At 34.0% G+C, this 18,800-nt stretch overlaps 1 protein-coding gene across 1 annotated transcript in view; it reads left to right on the top strand.

The window, feature by feature from the left end:
* The window catches only part of LOC126820657 (G2/M phase-specific E3 ubiquitin-protein ligase), a 169,751-nt gene extending 160,900 nt beyond the window's left edge, over nucleotides 1-8,851 (top strand). The window contains exon 10 of the mRNA XM_050548765.1: nucleotides 8,624-8,851. Within this exon, the coding sequence (XP_050404722.1) occupies nucleotides 8,624-8,748 (125 nt within the window). The 3' untranslated portion in view covers nucleotides 8,749-8,851. The remainder of the gene's footprint in view (nucleotides 1-8,623) is intronic.
* The last annotated feature ends 9,949 nt before the right edge of the window (nucleotides 8,852-18,800 follow it).

The following is an 18,800-nucleotide window of genomic DNA, read 5'->3' as shown; positions in this document are numbered from 1 at the left end:
GTTAAGGTAACCCATAATTAACTAAACCATAGAGAGGGAATTGTAGGGTCTTGACAGATCGTGGTGACATGGCTCCCCCCCCCCCCGAAAAAGATGGCGTCCACGTCATCAATATTTGGGATATTGTCATAAATGTAAACATAGTGGTAAGGCCATACAGCCAACATAACATAAACTATATCAATATATATATATATAAAAAAACTTATGCATGTTTACAATGAGTCATAACAATATATTCGACTAAAATAAGGTAACAAAATAATTAATTAAACCCTTCAATATTTGTGTTGCCATTAATATGATTAAGGCAATGCTGCCCACATCACGTGACGAATACGTATGCAATAGATAAGTCAAGGTCTTAATCTTGAAATACCCAATTGTATATGACTAAGGCCATATACTGCCAATTAAACATCATCACTCATAAGTTACAGGTAATATACATACAATAAAACATAGTATTACACTTAATTTAGTGTGGTAGCCAAATAATTAGTCAAACCAATCAAGATTTTAACTAAATCGTGTATAAAAGCCATACTGACAATGATACATACTTAGATGGAGAATTAATAAAACAATTTACTCAGAATAAGTCATTGTCACTTAGTAAAATAAAATTACTAACCAAAATAATGTAGTAAGTATAGGGTAAAAATGTGGTCAAATAAAACATTCAATGATAATATTAATAACGGATTTACTCATAGTCATATGACTGAGTAATAGTCTTAGTTTAAACACTAATGCCAAGTGGAAGTGTGATCAGTCTTAGATACCCATATATCTAACTATAACCGTATATATCAAAAAATAAAATAAAATGCTACTTGTTTTAAACACGCCTCTTTTTTACAAAGCCTTTTTGTGTTTTTGTGGCATGGAATTGTCTTACCAGATCTTGGGGCAATAAGTCGCAAATAATCCATTGTGGCCCTTTAACGTTCTTTAATCTAGTTTTGTACCAAAACTGGCCACGATATTTTGAAGATTGTAAAATTTTAACAATATGATCTTCCTCAAATTTGGTCTGTGTTTGGGTCATTGTCATGTCTTTATCAGGTGTGTTAGGAATATTGGTATCATCTTGTGTATTAGACTTTGTGGAGTTATTTGGGTCCTGACTACCCGTTGTGTTTGGCAGATTATGGTTGTTAGTAGATGGGTGTGTATCTGTAGTTTGAGAAATATCTGAATTGATTTTCTCAGGGTTGAAAATTTCATCACTTTCAATTGGGTTTGTTGGCCTTTTAGAAGGATCAATGTAAGGACGTAAACGGTTGGCATGAATTGGTGACTTAACAAGTTGGTGATCTGCATTTCGACGAAGTTTATAAGTGTTATTGCCTAGGTCAATGCAGATATAATAAGGTCCAACCCATTTCCTTTGGAGTTTCTTACTGAATCCTGTTTCAGTCTTAGAACAGACCATTTGTTCTTCCTTAAACTTGGGCTTTTCAGCTTTCTTGTCATGCTGATGGGTGTACTTTTTCTGAGCTGCAGTTATGTTTTTCCTAGCAATATCTTTCACGATCTCTAAGTTTTGTGTTATCCTTTCATAATGTTTGGCATCCTTGCTGCCTAAGGTTTCGACTGGTAGCAGTTCGATGTCTATTGGGAGAGTATGTTCCTTGCCAAACAACATTTGAAATGGACTTAGGTTGGTAGATTCTGTTGCTGGAGTTGCTCTGTAAGCCATGAGGACTGCTGGAAGAACATCTGGCCAATCAGACTGGTCTGGTTTGATATAGGCTTGTAGTGTGTTGTATATGGTTTGGTTCATACGTTCACATGCTGCATTGGTTTGAGGCCTATAGCTTGCAGTAGTAAGCTTCTTAATGTGAAGTAGTTTGCACAATTCTACCAAAAGTTTGCTCATGAAGTTTTGTCCTCTATCTGTCAAGATTTCTTTTGGTGTCCCGTAGCGGCAAATTATTTCTGTAAACAGGATCTTGGCAATTACAGATGCTCCTGTTGATTTCAAGGGAAATGCTTCAATCCATTTCGAGAAGGGACAGACGACCAACAGAATTGATGTATATTCTTCTGTTGACTTTTTTAATGGACCAATGATGTCCATGTGGATTCTGCTGAAGGTCGATTCTAAAGGAATTGGTATTAGTGTTGCTGGCTTCTTGTGGTAATATGGTTTTGCCTGTTGACACACTTCACATGATTTGACATAATATTCGATTTCAGAGTACATCCGTGGCCAGAAGTATTTTAACTGGATTGCCCTCTGTGTTCTATCTTGTCCTTGATGTCCAAGGGAATCATGGTAGGCTTTCAGGATGTCATCTCTCATGTGTTGCGGAATACATAACTGCTTTACCTCTCTCTCGATTCTTGTTCCTTTACCTCAGGGTGAGAATAAATGATATAGGATGCCATCAGTGATTTGGTAAAAGCTCTGCTCACTAAGAATCCTATTAGCCATTTTCTGGTCATCTGGTAAGATGTCATCCTGCAGAAACTTTATGTACTGAAGCAATTGCGGATCTGCAGCTTGTGCTTCTTGTAATTGAGGCAAGGAAATCGCCAAAACTTCTTGGAATGTGCTTATAGGATCCTGTTGCAGATATTGATTTTCACCAGCAACAAAAACTTCTGCAGTTGACCTCCATTTATCCCCTGTTTTTGTCTGATTTTTAGGTGAATTTTGGGGTTGGCTTGTTTTCTGACCATGTCTCAAATTCTTTTGGGCAACTAAACTTGCAACATTGTCACACATCATCTCATAACTCTCCTTATCAGAATAAGGTCTTCTGGATAAGGCATCAGCATTATTATGGGTCTTTCCTGGTTTGTGTTTAATATCAAACTGGTAGCTTTGGAGGAACAATGACCATCGAAGTAATCTACCTGTTTTACATTCCATGGTTTTAATGAAGGAGAGTGCAATGTGATCAGTAAATATTTGGAATTTTGTGTTGGCAAGGTAAACATGGTACTGTTTGACTCCTTCTATTAAAGCCAGACACTCTTGTTCTGTAATATGCCATTTCTTTTCTCTTTCATTCATTGCTCTTCCTCCATAACATATTACCACTTCCTGTCCTGCTTCATTCTTCTGCCCCAAAATATATCCAATAGCATGTGAACTGGCATCTGTGTATAGAATGAATTCTTTATTGAAGTCTGGGAAGTTTAGAATTGGAGGTGCTAATAAGGCATCCTTTAAATTCTGAAAAGCTTCTTCCATATCCGCTGTCCATTTAAAAGGTTCATCTTTGCGAAGAAGTTTGTTTAGTGGCGCAGCTTTTTGTGCAAAGTTCTTCACAAATTTTCTATAGTAGCTACATAAACCGATAAATCCTCGTACATCACTGACATTTTTCGGCTGTAGAAAGGTTTGTACCGCCTCTGTTTTAGTTCTGTCAGCCATAATTCCATCTTTTGATAAAATATGTCCAAGGTATAAGACTTTTTTTGTAGCAAAATGACATTTGGAAGCTTTGAGTTTTAGATTTGCTTCTCTCAATCTTTGAAAAATTATAGTAAGATGCTGTAGATGCTCATCGAAAGATTTAGACCAAACTAACACATCATCAACATACACCAGTGCCATCTTCCAGTTGAGATCTCTCAGGACCTCTGTCATTAGTCGCTGAAATGCTGCCGGAGAATTGGATAAGCCAAATGGTAAACGATTGAAAGCGAAAACACCCCTATGGCAAGTGAATGATGTTTTCTCTTTCGTTTCTGGGTCCAGATTCAACTGAAAATATGCAGAGAATAAGTCCAGTGTGGAGAATATTCTAAGATGTCATATCAATGTTAAGGTAACCCATAATTAACTAAACCCTAGAGAGGGAATTGTAGGGTCTTGACAGATCGTGGTGACAATATTATGGGACGCTGAAAATCTAGTATTTTCCTATTTGGAGCCTATTCAGACACTTTTATCTCGAAAACTACTCTAAATTTGTTTCTTAAATTTCGGTTACTTAGGGTCCTAACGGTGGTTTAGGGTGTGAATCCAAATTTAAAAGCCTCAATATAGCATAAATGGTCCAAAAAGAGCCACAGTCTTTGAAAAAAGTTGAAAAATTGTTATATCTTCTTCTAATGGTATAAGGGAGATAACACATTAGTATCAGACTACCAATTATTTGCTAAATATTGTTAAATATCTTCTAATTTTCCTTTCTTTTAAAAACTGTCCAATGGATCTTTCTGAAACTTCTGGTACAGGAAGTTAAGTTCCCATACAACGTGTTAAATCTATCCCGACAATGATCCGTAAACCGGAAGTAGTCGAAAAAATATTCGATATTTAAAAACAAAAAACAGTTATCTGTCGGCACCGGAAGTGGCGTAATTTTACCAAAAACTACAATTTTGACAGTTAGGTACCATTTTTCGAAAGCAAATATTATTTTTTTTTAAAACTGATATAACCAAAAGAGTGTGCCCTTTAAAGGCGCAAAAAAGTGTGAGCTCAGTTTTTTTTATTTCGATTTCATTTTCGAGCAAATTCCATTAAGAGGTGAAAAAAGGTCTAAAATTGACCTATTTACAACCCATTCAGGCTTTTCAGATTTTAAAATATGTCTACGTAACTTGTATAAACTTGTAGCTATAATCCATACGAAGAAAATGTATCTTAAAATTAGTTTGTAATATAAGCAGTTGCCTAGAAATGGGCAATTTTGTATAAGTCACTATTTTCGTTATTTTGTCTGTAAAATAGTCAATTATTATTGGATTTTCATAAAAGTGAAATCATTTCATTCAAAAAGCAAGTATGCGTCATATCAAATTGATTACAATGTAAAATTGACACCGGAAGTGACACCATTTCGTCAAGAACTGCATTTTAAACTTTTAAAATCAATATTTTTTCTAACTAAGAATTATTTAATATGAATTAATAATTTTAACTTTTGGTTTGAATTCACATATTAATAAAATTCATACGGTCATGTAGATGTCATAAAATTGTTTCTAACTTGTTCGGTTGCCGAGAAATAGACGTTTTTCTACAAGTCACTTTTGAAGGTTTTTGGTCAATTATTAATTATTATTCGATTTTCATAAAATTTTCACTGTGTGATACCTAATGTCAAAGATGACGTTATAAAACTAATTTAACATTTCTAGTACTACCGGAAGTAATGTCATTTTGGCAAAAACTGTATTTTTAGCCTTCAAAACAGATATTTTATTCAAATGAGTCTGATTTGTAACGTTTTTAAAATTATGATATTTGATTCCAATCAACAAATAGAATGAACGCATACGATCATACAGATACCACAAAATGGTGTCTAACTTGTACGGTTACAGAGAAATAGACGATTTTCCACAAGTCATTTTTCAAGGTTTTTGGTCTATAAAAGTGGCAATTATTATTCAATTTACATAAAATTTTCAAAATGTGATGTCATTTCTGATATTATAAAACTAATTTAACATTTTCATTATCACCGGAAGTAATGTAATTTTGTCAGGATCACTTACATGTAACAAATGTATGAAATGAATTGATTGGTGGATTTGGTTGATTCTGCGTCCATTTTATTTCATGTGTGCAATGCTTATGTGGAAACCTGTTTAACGATTTCATTGGTACCGGAAGTGACATAAGTTCAAGGGTAGCTTGGCACCGGAAGTGACATTAGTTCAAGGGTAACGTGGCACCAGTGAAACCCGTCATTACTGCATCGCAGTTCTAGTGATGATTGTTTTTACAAAAAAAGCAATCATCCAACACATTGACCGTTTTATTTTCCACTTGAGCATATCTCAGAAACTACTTGGAAGATATGTACGATATCTTTGGTTTTACAGGAAAGTCAGCATGACTTAGATATTAAATCTATTTTGAACATTCTGTGACAATGCGAAATGTCCGAAGTTGTTGTTTTTTTAAATGTCGCCGTAATATTTACAATAATCGACGGATTTTAACATTTGGTACATTTTGACATAGCCGGAGACAGGGCAAATAGCTAAGGTACTTCAGATTTTTAATTTTCGACGAATCTTCGCTTAACATTAGGCGAGAAATTTTGAAAATTTAAAGTTTTACAAAAAAATTTTTTATTAATGAATATTTTTTGATGGTATTTTACACAGGATTAAATGGTCATCTGAATTGAGCAAAAATGTAAACAATTCTTGTCTCAGTAATTCGGGTTAGCTGCCATTTTCGATCCTAGATTAATTATTTATTTGTTCGATATGTATAATAGAAAGTTCATAAGGTCCGTTTTCCGAAATTTCATTTTCTTTGTTACCGTTAAAGTTTCCTGTCGGCAACGGGAGTGACATGATTTTACCAAAAACTACAATTTTTACATTTCGGTACCACTTTTTGAAAGCAAATATTATGTTTTCAAAATTTGATATTACCAAAAGGATGCGCCATGCAAAGGCGTCCAAATCATCGGACTCATTTTTTTTTAATTTTGATTTCATTTTCAGGCTATTTCGATTAAAAGGTGAAAAAATGTGTAAAATTAAGCTATTTACAACCCATTCAGCGTCTTCATTTTTTAGAATATTTCTTCGTAACTTTCTTAATCTCGTAGCAATAATCCATACGAAGAGAATGTATGTGAAAATTAATTTGTAATATGCGCAGTTGCCGAGAAATAGGCAAGTTTGCATGCGTCATTTTTCACATTATTTTGCCTGTAAAAGAGTCAATTATCATTCGATTTTCAATTTGTTTTTACCATTTGATGCCTAATGCCAATTTGGACTAGGTCAAGCCAATTTAACATTTTTACTATGACCAGAAATGACGTCATTTGGTCAAAAACTGTATGTTTAGCCTTCAAAACAGATATTTTATTCAAATGAGTCTGATCTGTAATGTTTTTAACATTATGATATTTGATTCAAGTCACTTTTCAAGGTTTTTGGTCTATAAAAGTGTAAATTATTATTCGATTTTCATAAAATTTCATAAAATCTAGTTCTTATTATTATTATTAGGCTTTCACCATTGAAAAAGGCTATTGTTAGTACTATTGAGATTACTAAAATTAAACGAATTAAGCTTTTGTTGAGTGGCCCGAGGAATGGACTGTCGTATGATGCCCAATTTATACGGATACTATGACCAAGCAGCAAAATATGACAAGCTGAAAATCAAGTATTTTCTGATTTGGAGCATTTTTGGACGCCTGTATCTCGAAAACGACTCCAAGGATTTTTCTTAAATTTTCCCTATCAAGAGCCCCTCCGGTAGTCTTCTGCATGAATCCATCCAATAAGACATTGAAATGTCTGGAATAGGTAAAATAACGTACTGAAAATCAAAAAAAGTTGAAAAATCGTGAAATTTTGGAAAATGCTCTGTTATGTTCTGTTATTCTTTTTTCAGTTGGTCATTTCGTTTCCCCAATGTATGTTTGATTACAGGAACAAGTTACTTGGTAGACGACTCCTTTGGGTTGAATCGGGACAATTGGCTGTAGCTTACCATTGGCTTTGAGTATTTGTTTCAGGGTGGTGGGGACCGAGAATGTGGTATCGATGTTTGATTTCTTTAGTAGATTGCTCACTTTGTATGTTAGATTACCATAAAAGGGCAAGGTTATTCTAATGGGGGATTTTTCGGGTTTTTGACGATCTGTCCTGGTGGTTTTTATTGTTTCATTAATCTGCTTATTGACTAGTGAGGGGGGATAATTATTCAAGTTACAAAAAACATGGCGTAAATAGTCCAATTCTTCCTGCAGGAATTCGGGTTCACAAATGGTAATTGCTCTGTGCTAGGGTGGATATAAGGGCTCTTTTAATATAGTGGGGATGACTGGAGTTGTAATTAATATATTGGTCTGTGTGGGTTGGTTTGCGGTATATTTTTGTTTTCATTTGATTATTCACTTTTATAACTTGTACATCTAAGAATGGTAGGGTTTCATGTTTTTCATTTTCGATAGTAAATTTAATTCTGGGGTGCTGTTTGTTCAGGTGTTCTAGTAGGGACATCGGTTCATCATTTTCTTCAAGGACCACAAACGTATCATCAACCTTGCAAAGCCAAAGAATTGGAGTAATGGGAGAGGTTCTCAGCGCACACTTTTCGAATTCTGTCATGAAAATTTCATGTTACTGTTATTTTAATCCATGTTGATGGTTTCACTATGAATTTTGTATATATTGACCCCAAGTTTACTAAATGTCATTGTGCTTGATAACGATAAGAGGATACTTGTCGAAACGTCGTGCTTTTAGAATAAAACTAGTGATTGTATCCCATAAAAACTGTGTTCTGTTAATATATTATGGAAGATAATGAACTTACTATAATAGTTAAAAACTAGATAATGTAAAGGGAATATGCTAAAATTTATTCAAATACTTCACTCTAAGCCGTGCAAACCTTATTTTAAAATCACTGTAGCCTTATCATTTTTACCGCCGTCACAATAATTAACAAAGTCTTGATTATCCATTTTTTTCCGAATGTGGATGTATACTGCTGTCACCCCTGTATGTGTGTCATCTACAGTACAGGCTGCAATTATTAACTGATCCTCATGAAAGTTTACATATTTACTCAGTTATACCCTAAGGATCACTACTGTTGTTTTTGGTGCATGTCTGACCCCCAGGAGCAGGGCCACGTCCATTTTTTCTATTTGTTTGTCGTTTACAGGCTGCAGCAGTAGCGATGCTCTAGTTGCATTTAATCATCAGTGGGCGTTGAACAGCAGATCAGATTCAAACCGAATGAAAATCAGACAGATAAGATTGCATCTAGAGTTGATTGTGGTCATTTAATGTTAATAAATATCCAATTAATATTTATATAACACTGCAAATAGGCAGATTTAGCTCTTGCATAATGCATGTTTCATTTTAAAATAAACAGATATTAATAATCTTTTGTGGTTTTCTTATTTATTCAAGGAGTCAAAATTTGTCTTGGAGAATCACATGTAAAGTATGAATGCACAATTCTTGAAGAAGCATGCCAAGTTTCATGTTTTGAACTGTGTGAGGCTTTCGCTTTTTTTAAGAGCCCACCCAAAAGAACAATAAAACAAGTAGTGTGCCTTGGAGAGGTTGATGGGGTGGGGGGGATACCTAATCCACCATTATTTCACTTCATATCAAAGTAATTCATATTGATTTTTGATGATACATGTATATTATTCTTTATGCCAATTTTTAATTTTAAAACAGTAGCATTTGTGTGACGGCATGAGTTTAAATAATGGTGGATTTGGGTAGATTAAGGTGGCTTTGAGGCCTTATTGTGCTGCCGTACATGCATAATGAGGTCTAGGCTATTTTGAAAGGGGTGGGGGAGGACTTAAGTTGGCCAATATTGGCCAATATTAAACGATGAAATAATTGATTTTAGTACTAAGGGTGACATCATTATAAGTGGTGATCTAAACTGCAGGACAGGTGAATGTGCACATTTTGTAGAAAATGACTCGCATTCACCGTATGTACAATTATATAATAACTATGTAAGTGACAACTGCAGACGTAGATACAACAAAGATAAAAAGAAAGATAACCAAGGTCAGAGACTAATTGATATTTGCAAACAGACCGGAATTCGTATACTCAATGGTAGACCGGCTCTAACTTTTTCCCAAATTTTCGTTGGGTAGAACGCTTTCTACCACAGATGGAGCAACATGTGGCAACCTCTTGCCCAAAAGCACGTATGAGGTTCACCATGGAAAACTTGAGATACACAAGCTGGAAGTAGAGACAAGAAAACATGCAATGTAGTAGTTAGTTGTATTTTACGTCCGCTTCCACCGAGGTGATATCGCAGACAAGAAATTTTGGACCCTACATTTTAACCTAACCAACCTCTCTACTCTTGTATCCTTCCGCCTCAAAATCATGAATATTCACCAAAACCTGGTAGAAAATGTATTTTCAAACCCTTTTCTTCGATTCTACACCAAAAAGTCAACAAAAATCGCTATGCAAAAGGGGGAAAAAGGGAAATGGAGAGAAAGACTAAAAATAACTTTCGCCCTACATTCGTGACGACGTAGAAATATTTGGTGAGCTGTGTCCATTTGGTGAATATACCTCTTACCGGTATAACGGTCGTTCTGCTGTAGATTATACAATTGTTTCTGATTCCTTGTATAAAAACATTTCTAGCTTCAGAATTTGTCCACTTTTTAGCTATTCAGATCATTGTCAGATCTGGTTTATATTTGATGTGAAATATTGTATTAGTGCGTCCAATGTAAGGAGTTCAAATATACCTTTCAGTTCTTTATGTTTCAAGTGGGAAGCTGAATCAAGAACATCATTTCAAGAATATTTTAATGCAAATGAGCCAATTAAATCCTTAAATTTTAAAACGTAGAATACCCAAGAAAAGGAATAAAAATGCTAAACCATGGTTTAAAACATCATGTGTACAAATGAGAAGACGTCTGTCGCAATATGCTAAAACTTTTGAAAAATTTCATAATGACCCAACGCTACGTCAAACATATTATAAGTTAAAACGTGAGTACACAAAACTGATTAAATCTAAAAAGCGTGAATTCAAAGATGAATTACTTACTAAACTTGAGTATTTAGATAAGTCTAATCCAAAATTCTTCTGGGACGTTATCAGTAAACTTGATGATTTGGCTAAAAACAAACCAGGTCAGTCAACTCTTTTTGATTCCGAAACCATGAAATCTCATTTCCAGGACTTGGGTAAAATAGATGCAAATTCTACTGATTCTTTCGATAATAACCTCATGATTGATATCAAACAAAAACTGAAAGATCTGGAACAAACAGGAGCTTATTCTAATACGTTGAATGAGCCTATTAGTCTCAAGGAGGTTCACATTCACATTACAATATTAAAGAGTGGGAAGAGTGAAGGATTAGAGGGAATAAGCAATGAAATTATTAAGGCGCTTAAAACCCATATCTGCCAAAAGTTAGTGGAAATATTTAATAGTTGCGTAAGGCATGGTTTTTTCCCACATAGATGGGTAGAAGGTTATATTGCACCGATCCCTAAGGTCAAATCTCCGCAGAGTGCGAATGATTTTAGAGGTCTTACAATAACAAGCTGTATTGGAAAGTTATTTATTAGTATATTAACTGAGAGGTTAACCCAGTTTTTAAATAGTGTTAATGTTCCCTCTAACTTCCAGTGTGGCTTTAGAAAACATTATAAAACCTCTGACAATATCTTAATTTTAAGAGCTTTAATTGATAAGTGTTTCAAGAAGAATAGATGCCTTTATGTTTTTTTCATTGATTTTAATAAAGCCTTTGATAGAGTTTGGAGAGAAGGTCTTTTCTACAAACTATTAGATTTAGGTGTAAATGGTAATGTTTATAAATGTTTAAAAGATATGTTTCATAATAGCCAACTACAAGTCAAAGTTGGAAATACACTAAGTGAAACGTTTATGAATGAAGTAGGCGTCATGCAAGGAAATAACCTTAGTCCGTTATTATTCAACATCTTTATTGACAAGCTCCCATATGTTTTAAATCATTCTATTGATGTCCCGAAATTAAATGATACCCCTGTTCCTGCATTACTATAGGCTGATGATATTATTTTGTTTTCTTTATCAATTAGTGGTTTACAAATATAGTTGGTAAATATTGCAAGCAATGGAGACTTAAAATTAACATAAAAAAAACCACAGGTAATGATTTTTAATAAATCAGGAAGAAAACTGTTTGACAAATTCAATATTAATGAAAACTGCCTAGAAATTGTTCAAGAATACAAATACTTAGGTGTAATTAGGGTTTCACACTGCGTAGCTTGTGTGAAACACTATTGTTTTTGTTAAGATTATTCTTATTAGGGTTTCACACTGCGTAGCTTGTGTGAAACACTATTGTTTTTGTTAAAATTATTATTCTTATTATTATATTTTTTTTCCAATTTGATTGTATCTCAGAAACTATTTGTCGGATTGATTCGATGTCTTCGGTTTTACTGGAAAAGTGGGTGTGACTTAGAGATTAAAGCTATTTCGAACGTTCTGCGACAATGCGAAATGTCCGAAATCGTCGAATTTGTTGATTTTTGAAATATTGCCGTAATATTAACAATAATCGTCGGATTTTAACATTGAATACATTTTGATATAGCCAGAGACAAGGCACATAGCCACGGTTCTTTAGATTTTTGATTTTCCACGAATTGTCGGAGATATTAGGCGCCAAATTTTGAAAATTTAAATTTTTACAAAAAACTTTTTTATTTATGAATATTTTAATGTGGTATTTTACCCAGGGTTAAAGAGCCATCTGATTTGACCAAAAATGGCACCATTTTTTGTCATCGTAATTTCCCTTGGCTGCCATTGGCTTATTCAGTTTTTCAGTCCTGGATTAATTATTTATTGCTCGATTTGTATAAAACAAAGTTCATATGCTCCGTGATCCAAAATGTCATTTTTTTTGTTACCGGTAAAGTTACCTTTCGGCAACGGAAGTGACGTAAATTTAGCAAAAACTACAATTTTTGACAACTTGGTACCACTTTTTGAAAGCAAATATTATTTTGTTCAATTCTGGTATGACTGAAAGTGTGTGCCCTGTAAAGGCGCAGAAAACATCGGGCTCAGTTTTTTTAATTTCGATTTTGTTTTTGGGTCATTTTGATTTAAAGGTGAAAAAAGGTGAAAAAATGAGCTATTTACAACCCATTCAGGCTTTTCATATTTTAAAATATTTCTTCGCAACTTTCATAAACTTGTAGCATTAATCCATACAAAGAGAATCTATCTCAAAATTAGTTTGTAATATGAGCAGTTGCCGAGAAATGGTCAATTTTGCATGAGTCACTCTTTACGCTATTGTGTCTGTAAAAGAGTCAATTATTATTGGATTTTCATAAAAGTGACACCATTTGATGCGTAATGTCAATTGTGACTAGTTCAACTCAATTTAACATTTTCCATGTCACCGGAAATGACGAAATTTGGGCAAAAACTGTATTTATAGCCTTAGAAACAAATAATTTATTGAAATGAGTCGTATTTGTTGTTTGTTTAAAATTTTGATATTTGATTCCAATCAACTGATAGAGTGAACCCATACGATCATATAGATATCACAAAATGGTTTCTAACTTGTTCAGTTGCGGAGAAATAGGCAATTTTCAACAGGTCACTTTTCAAGGTTTTATGTCCATAAAAGTGTTAATTATTATTCGATTTTCATGAAATTTTCACTATGTGATACCTAATGCCATTTACGATTTCATACAAGTAATTTAAAATTTTCATTATCACCGGAAGTAACGTCATTTTGGCAAAAACTGTATTTTTAGCCCTCAAAACAGATATTTTATTCAAATGAGTCTGCGTTGTTATGTTTTTAAAATTATGATATTTGATTCCAATCACCAAATAGAATGAACCCATACGATCATACAGATACCAGAAAATGGTTTCTAACTTGTACGGTTGCAGAGAAATAGACGGTTTTCTACAAGTCACTTTTTAAGCTTTTTGGTCTATAAAAGTGGCAATTATTATTCGATTTACATAAAATTTTCACCATGTGATGCCTTATGCCATTTCTGATTTCATAAAACTAATTGAACATTTTCATTATCACCGGAAGTACTGTACACTTACATGTAACAAATGTATAAAATGAATTGATATTGCTGGATTTGGTTGATTCGGCGTCCATTTTATTTGATGTGTGCAATGATTAGGTGGAAACCTGTTTAATGGTTTCAATGGTACCGGAAGTGAAATATGTTTAGGGTAACGCGGCACCGGTGAAACCCGTCATTACTGCATCGCAGTTCTAGTTATTATTTTTTTTTTTTTTTCCACTTGAGCATATCTCAGAAACTACTTGTCGGATCAATTCGATGTCTTCGGTTTTACTGGGAAAGTGGGTGTGACTTAGAGATTAAAGCTATTTACAACGTTATGCGACTATGCGAAATGTCCGAAACGCCAAAGTTGTCGTTTTTTGAAATATTGCAGTAATATTAACAATAATCGTCGGATTTTAACATTGGATATATTTTGACATAGCCTGAGACAGGGCACATAGCAACGGTAGTATAGATTTTTGATTTTCGACGAATCTTCGGAGATATTAGGCGCCAAATTTTGAAAATTTAAATTTTGACAAAAAACTTTTTTATTAATGAATAATTTTTTATGGCATTTTACCCAGGGTTAAGGGGTCGTCTGATTTGATAAAAAATGTGAACATTTTTTGTCTCGATAATTTTTCTTGGCCGCTATTGGCTAATTCAGTTTATCGGTTCTAGGTTAATTATTTATTGCCCGATTTTTATAAAATAAAGTTTATATGCTCCATGGTGCAAATTCTCAATTTTTTTATTACCGGTAAAGTTTTCTATCGGCACCGGATGTAACGCAATTTTGCTAAAAACTCCAATTTTGTCGAGTCGGAACGTCTTTTCACTAGCAAATGTTAATTTTTGCAAATCTGATAGATCAAGATAAATGCCCCTACAAAAGGCGCACAAAATGTCGGACTCGCTTTTTTTAATTTTGGTTTTGTATTTGCGCCGTTTCGATTTAAAGGTCAAAAAAGGTGTAAAAATGAGCTATTTACAACCCATTCAGGCTTTCCATATTTCAAAATATTTCTTCGCAACTATCATAAACTTGTAGCATTAATCCATAGGAAGAGAATCTATGTCAAAATTAGTTTGTAATATGAGTATTTGCCGAGAAATGGTCAATTTTGCATGAGTCACTTTTTATGCTATTTTGCCTGTAAAAGAGTTAATTTAATCCGATTTTCTTTTTTTTTTTCACCATATGATGCCTAATGCCATTTTTGACTGGGCCGATCCAATTTTACATTTTCAGTGTCACCGGAAATGGCGTCATATGGGCAAAAACTGTATTTATAGCCTTCAAAACAGATATTTTTTTCAGAGGAGTCTGATTTGTAATGTTTTTAAATTTATGACATTTGATTGCAATCAACAAATAGAATGAATCAATACGGTCATACAGATACCACAAAATGGTTCCTAACTTTTACGGTTGCAGTGAAATAGACGATTTTCTACAAGTCACTTTTCAAGGTTTTTGGTCTATAAAAGTGTCAATTATTATTTGATTTTCATAAAATTTTCACCATGTGATGCCTGATGCCATTTATGATTTCATGGAACTAATTTAACATTTTCTTTATCACCGGAAGTAATGTCGTTTGGCAAAAAATGTATTTTTAGCCTTCAAAACAAATATTTTTTTAAAGTGAGTTATATTTATTATTTGTTTAACATTATGATATTTGATTCCAATGGAGATATAGATTGGATCAATACGATCATATAGATGTCCAAAAATTGCTTCTACCATCTTTCTTTGTCGAGAAATAACCAATTTTGTCAGGATCACTTTTTAAGACTTTTTCACATTTTAAGTTCCCATTAGATAGTCAGCTAACTTAGTGGTAAGTTAGTAATAAATTTTGTCAGGATCAAATTTTTGACATATCTAACGCATGGTAACAAATGTATAAATGGAATTGATATTGCTGGATTTGGTTGATTCTGCGTCCATTTCATAACACGTGTGCAATGCTTACGTTGAAATCTGTTGAACGGTTTCATTGGTACCGAATGTGACATAAGTTCAAGGGTAACGAGGCACCGGAAGTAACATAAGTTCAAGGGTAACGGGGCACCGGTGAAACCCGTCATTACTGCATCGCAGTTCTAGTTGTACAATGTTCTGGTTCTTTAACCAGAGGCGTTGACAATTTAAATGATAAAGCATTGAAAGCATTTTTCAAAATTTTAAAAGCTTTTTCAAATTTTGATGTATCTTTGAACATTAAATTAAAACTATTTGATATCCTAGTCAAACCCATTCTATTATATGGATGCGATTCCTAGGGCGATCATATTACATCCAACCATACAAACTGTTACAAGCTTGAAAAGCTGCAGTTAAATCTTTGTAAACAGTTTTTCCATGTTCATAATAAAACTTCAAACTCTGCTGTATTAGCTGAAGTTGGTCGGTTCCCGATTCTTCTTGATGTTAAATACAGGTTGGTCAAGACATGGATCGAATCAAAATCAAAACAAGCCAACCTCCTACTTTAGTCTGCTCTGGACGAAATGAAAAATGTCAGCAGTAAATGGAGTAAACAATTAGATATGGACAAAGCTCACCAAATATTTCTACGCCGTCACCCACGAAACAAGGGCCAAAGTTATTTTTAGTCTCTCTCTCTCCCTTTCCCTTTTTCCCCCTTTTACATGGCGATTTTTGTTGACTTTTTGGTGTAGAATCGAAAAAAAAGGTTTGAAAATACATTTTCTGCCAGGTTTTGGTGAAGATTCATGATGTTGAACCTTTCGTCGTGTGTATCTGATTGGCGAGCTATGTCATGTGATCTGTTAAAACCAAATCACCGCGAAATTCAAATACCATCATACATTGATAAGTAAGCCCGTATTCATTTTACGTTTTCTGCCAAACGTCAAAGAATGGATAACAGAAAATTGTTTGACAATACTATAATACTAGAAGAATTAGATGATGTACATGTACTTTTTTTTTCATCCGAAACTTGCCGGCACGGAAAAACAGAATCAGACTAGCTATAAATTTCACACCACTTCGGAATTACACGTACGCTAAGCACATCTCTTTGCCATTATGATGAGTTATGACAGGTTGGTGGTTGACTAGATATAAATGATGCTATTAGCTTCAACGTAGCACATGCGGGAGCCATTCGCACCCGGCATTTGTAAACAAAATTGACAATATTTTTAATCAAAACAACGATTGATTATTGTTATTTATAATATTTCTGCCCCACCCAACTACAATTAAGCATAAAATCCTACCTGAAACGGGTACAAATCCCCCTTTTTTTTAAATCAAAGCGACAGTAGATTGCTTTTTCCGACATTTTAAATTAACGTCTGTAACACATAAAGGCGGGGTGGGGCCTCTTGTGCAATAGCCAATCAAAGTACTAATCTGATCAGAGTTTCGCAGTAGTAATACGCCGTAATTATGAACGTCCGAATCAATTTTGATAAAAACAACGCTTGATTTACTTTGTCATTATTTGCTGATAAATGAATGTTGTTTCAGTAGATTGGACAGCGTATGTGTAATAAGTACTAATAGTATAGGCCTAAAATTAACTTATTTTGAAAATGGTACATGCATTAAAGATACATTATGGGAGATTCGATAACGAGTTGGTGTGATAGTATTGGTTCTTTAATCAGGTTCGGATGACAAGACTAGTTTCAGGTTCATACAATACTTTTTATTCTGCTATAGACATATTTACAATACTCGTACTACAATACTTAAGTTACAGGCACAGAGTAAAAATACACAGAGTGGCGACTCGCATTACGGCCCATAGTCACACAGTGACGCGCAATGCATCTTGGGAATTTTCTGTAATAAACACTCACTGACAGTTCGCTCAACGACGTTACGATATCTATATCGATGAACTAAATCTCTTTAATTTCGTAGTTTTATAGTATTTTCGGTAACAAAACTACCGAGAATTATCACATACAATCATACGTTAGTTGTGTGTGTTTTTCGGGAATTTATAAAACATGATTCATATTTTTAAAACATGCATAGTTAAAGCGTGGTACAGCCCGGAATGAAGTGAGAGACGGCATTAATTGTGACGATTTATGAATTGGCCTATAAGGCCGTAAATTATTGTCGATTTTAAAAAGTTTTTATTAACTTTAAAACTAATCCACCAAATACTTGTTGTTTCGATTCCTAGATTTGACCAACCTCGTGGGTTTTCTCCGGGTCCTCCGGTTTCCTCCCACTGCTAAAGACCCCTATGCGCAAGCAAATTATTGAAATAAAATTAAAACCATATGTTAGTCCCGAAATGACCTAGTTTGTGTCGAGTGGACGTTAAACCCCATTTCTCTCTCTCTCTCTCTCCTAGATTTGAAATGTAATTTCCATACACCTTAAAATGGACCATTTGAAAATGTCAGTGACACGCCCTTTTTTGGATAAGGCCTATTTTATTCAACATCAACATGATTTACCTTTGTCTTCTAGAGCTTATTACTGTGTGATTTTCTTATTTATGTTATGTTAATAAAGTAAGCTTTCATTAAAATATAAAAAAATAATTTAAGAATATTAAAATCGAATTTCAAATAGGCATATAACGTTTTCCAATAAACGGCTCTACAAGGGGAATCTAAGGAAAGGACCTGTTCTTTATGATGGCTTAATGTGGATAAAAAAGACAGAAACTTTATGTATAACAATTATTTATTTGCGGAAGGAAACTGGAGTACCCGGAGTAAACCCACGAGATTGAGAAGGGGCTCTGATCTCAAGTATCCAATGGCATTGAGAGTTGATTATGGTCTTGGCAAGTAAATAAACTCTATTTAAGGCCTAAAGACAGACCTGCAATAGGCAGATATAGCTCTTACATAATGCATGTTTAAAGTAACTATTGAAGGTGAAGTTTCACTCTGTAATCCAAGTAAGCATATATAAGGTGACATAAGTATCCATGCTAGTGATTGGGGCAAGTAAACCAATAGATAAATATCTTAGCAAGGTGCACATTTCGGATCACTGGCATGTGTATACATATGTAGATACATGAATAGACTCTAGTCCAAATAATTGAATAAATATTTTATAAAATCAGAAAGAACTTGGTAAATTAGGAATGTGACACCTTCACATATTTCTTGTTTTTCTTGCATTTCCTAGACCTATTAAGTTCTTTTATACAATGATGTATTCTCATGCGAGCAAATAGACACAGCACAACCAGTTGAACAAACAATATTGTCGGCCACACTTTTCATAAATATTTCA

The sequence above is a fragment of the Patella vulgata genome, chromosome 5 (genome assembly GCF_932274485.2).
Source record: "Patella vulgata chromosome 5, xgPatVulg1.2, whole genome shotgun sequence".
Lineage (NCBI taxonomy): Eukaryota > Metazoa > Mollusca > Gastropoda > Patellidae > Patella > Patella vulgata.
Note: the sequence above shows the minus strand (reverse complement) of the source record. Positions and strands in the feature narration are given on the sequence as shown.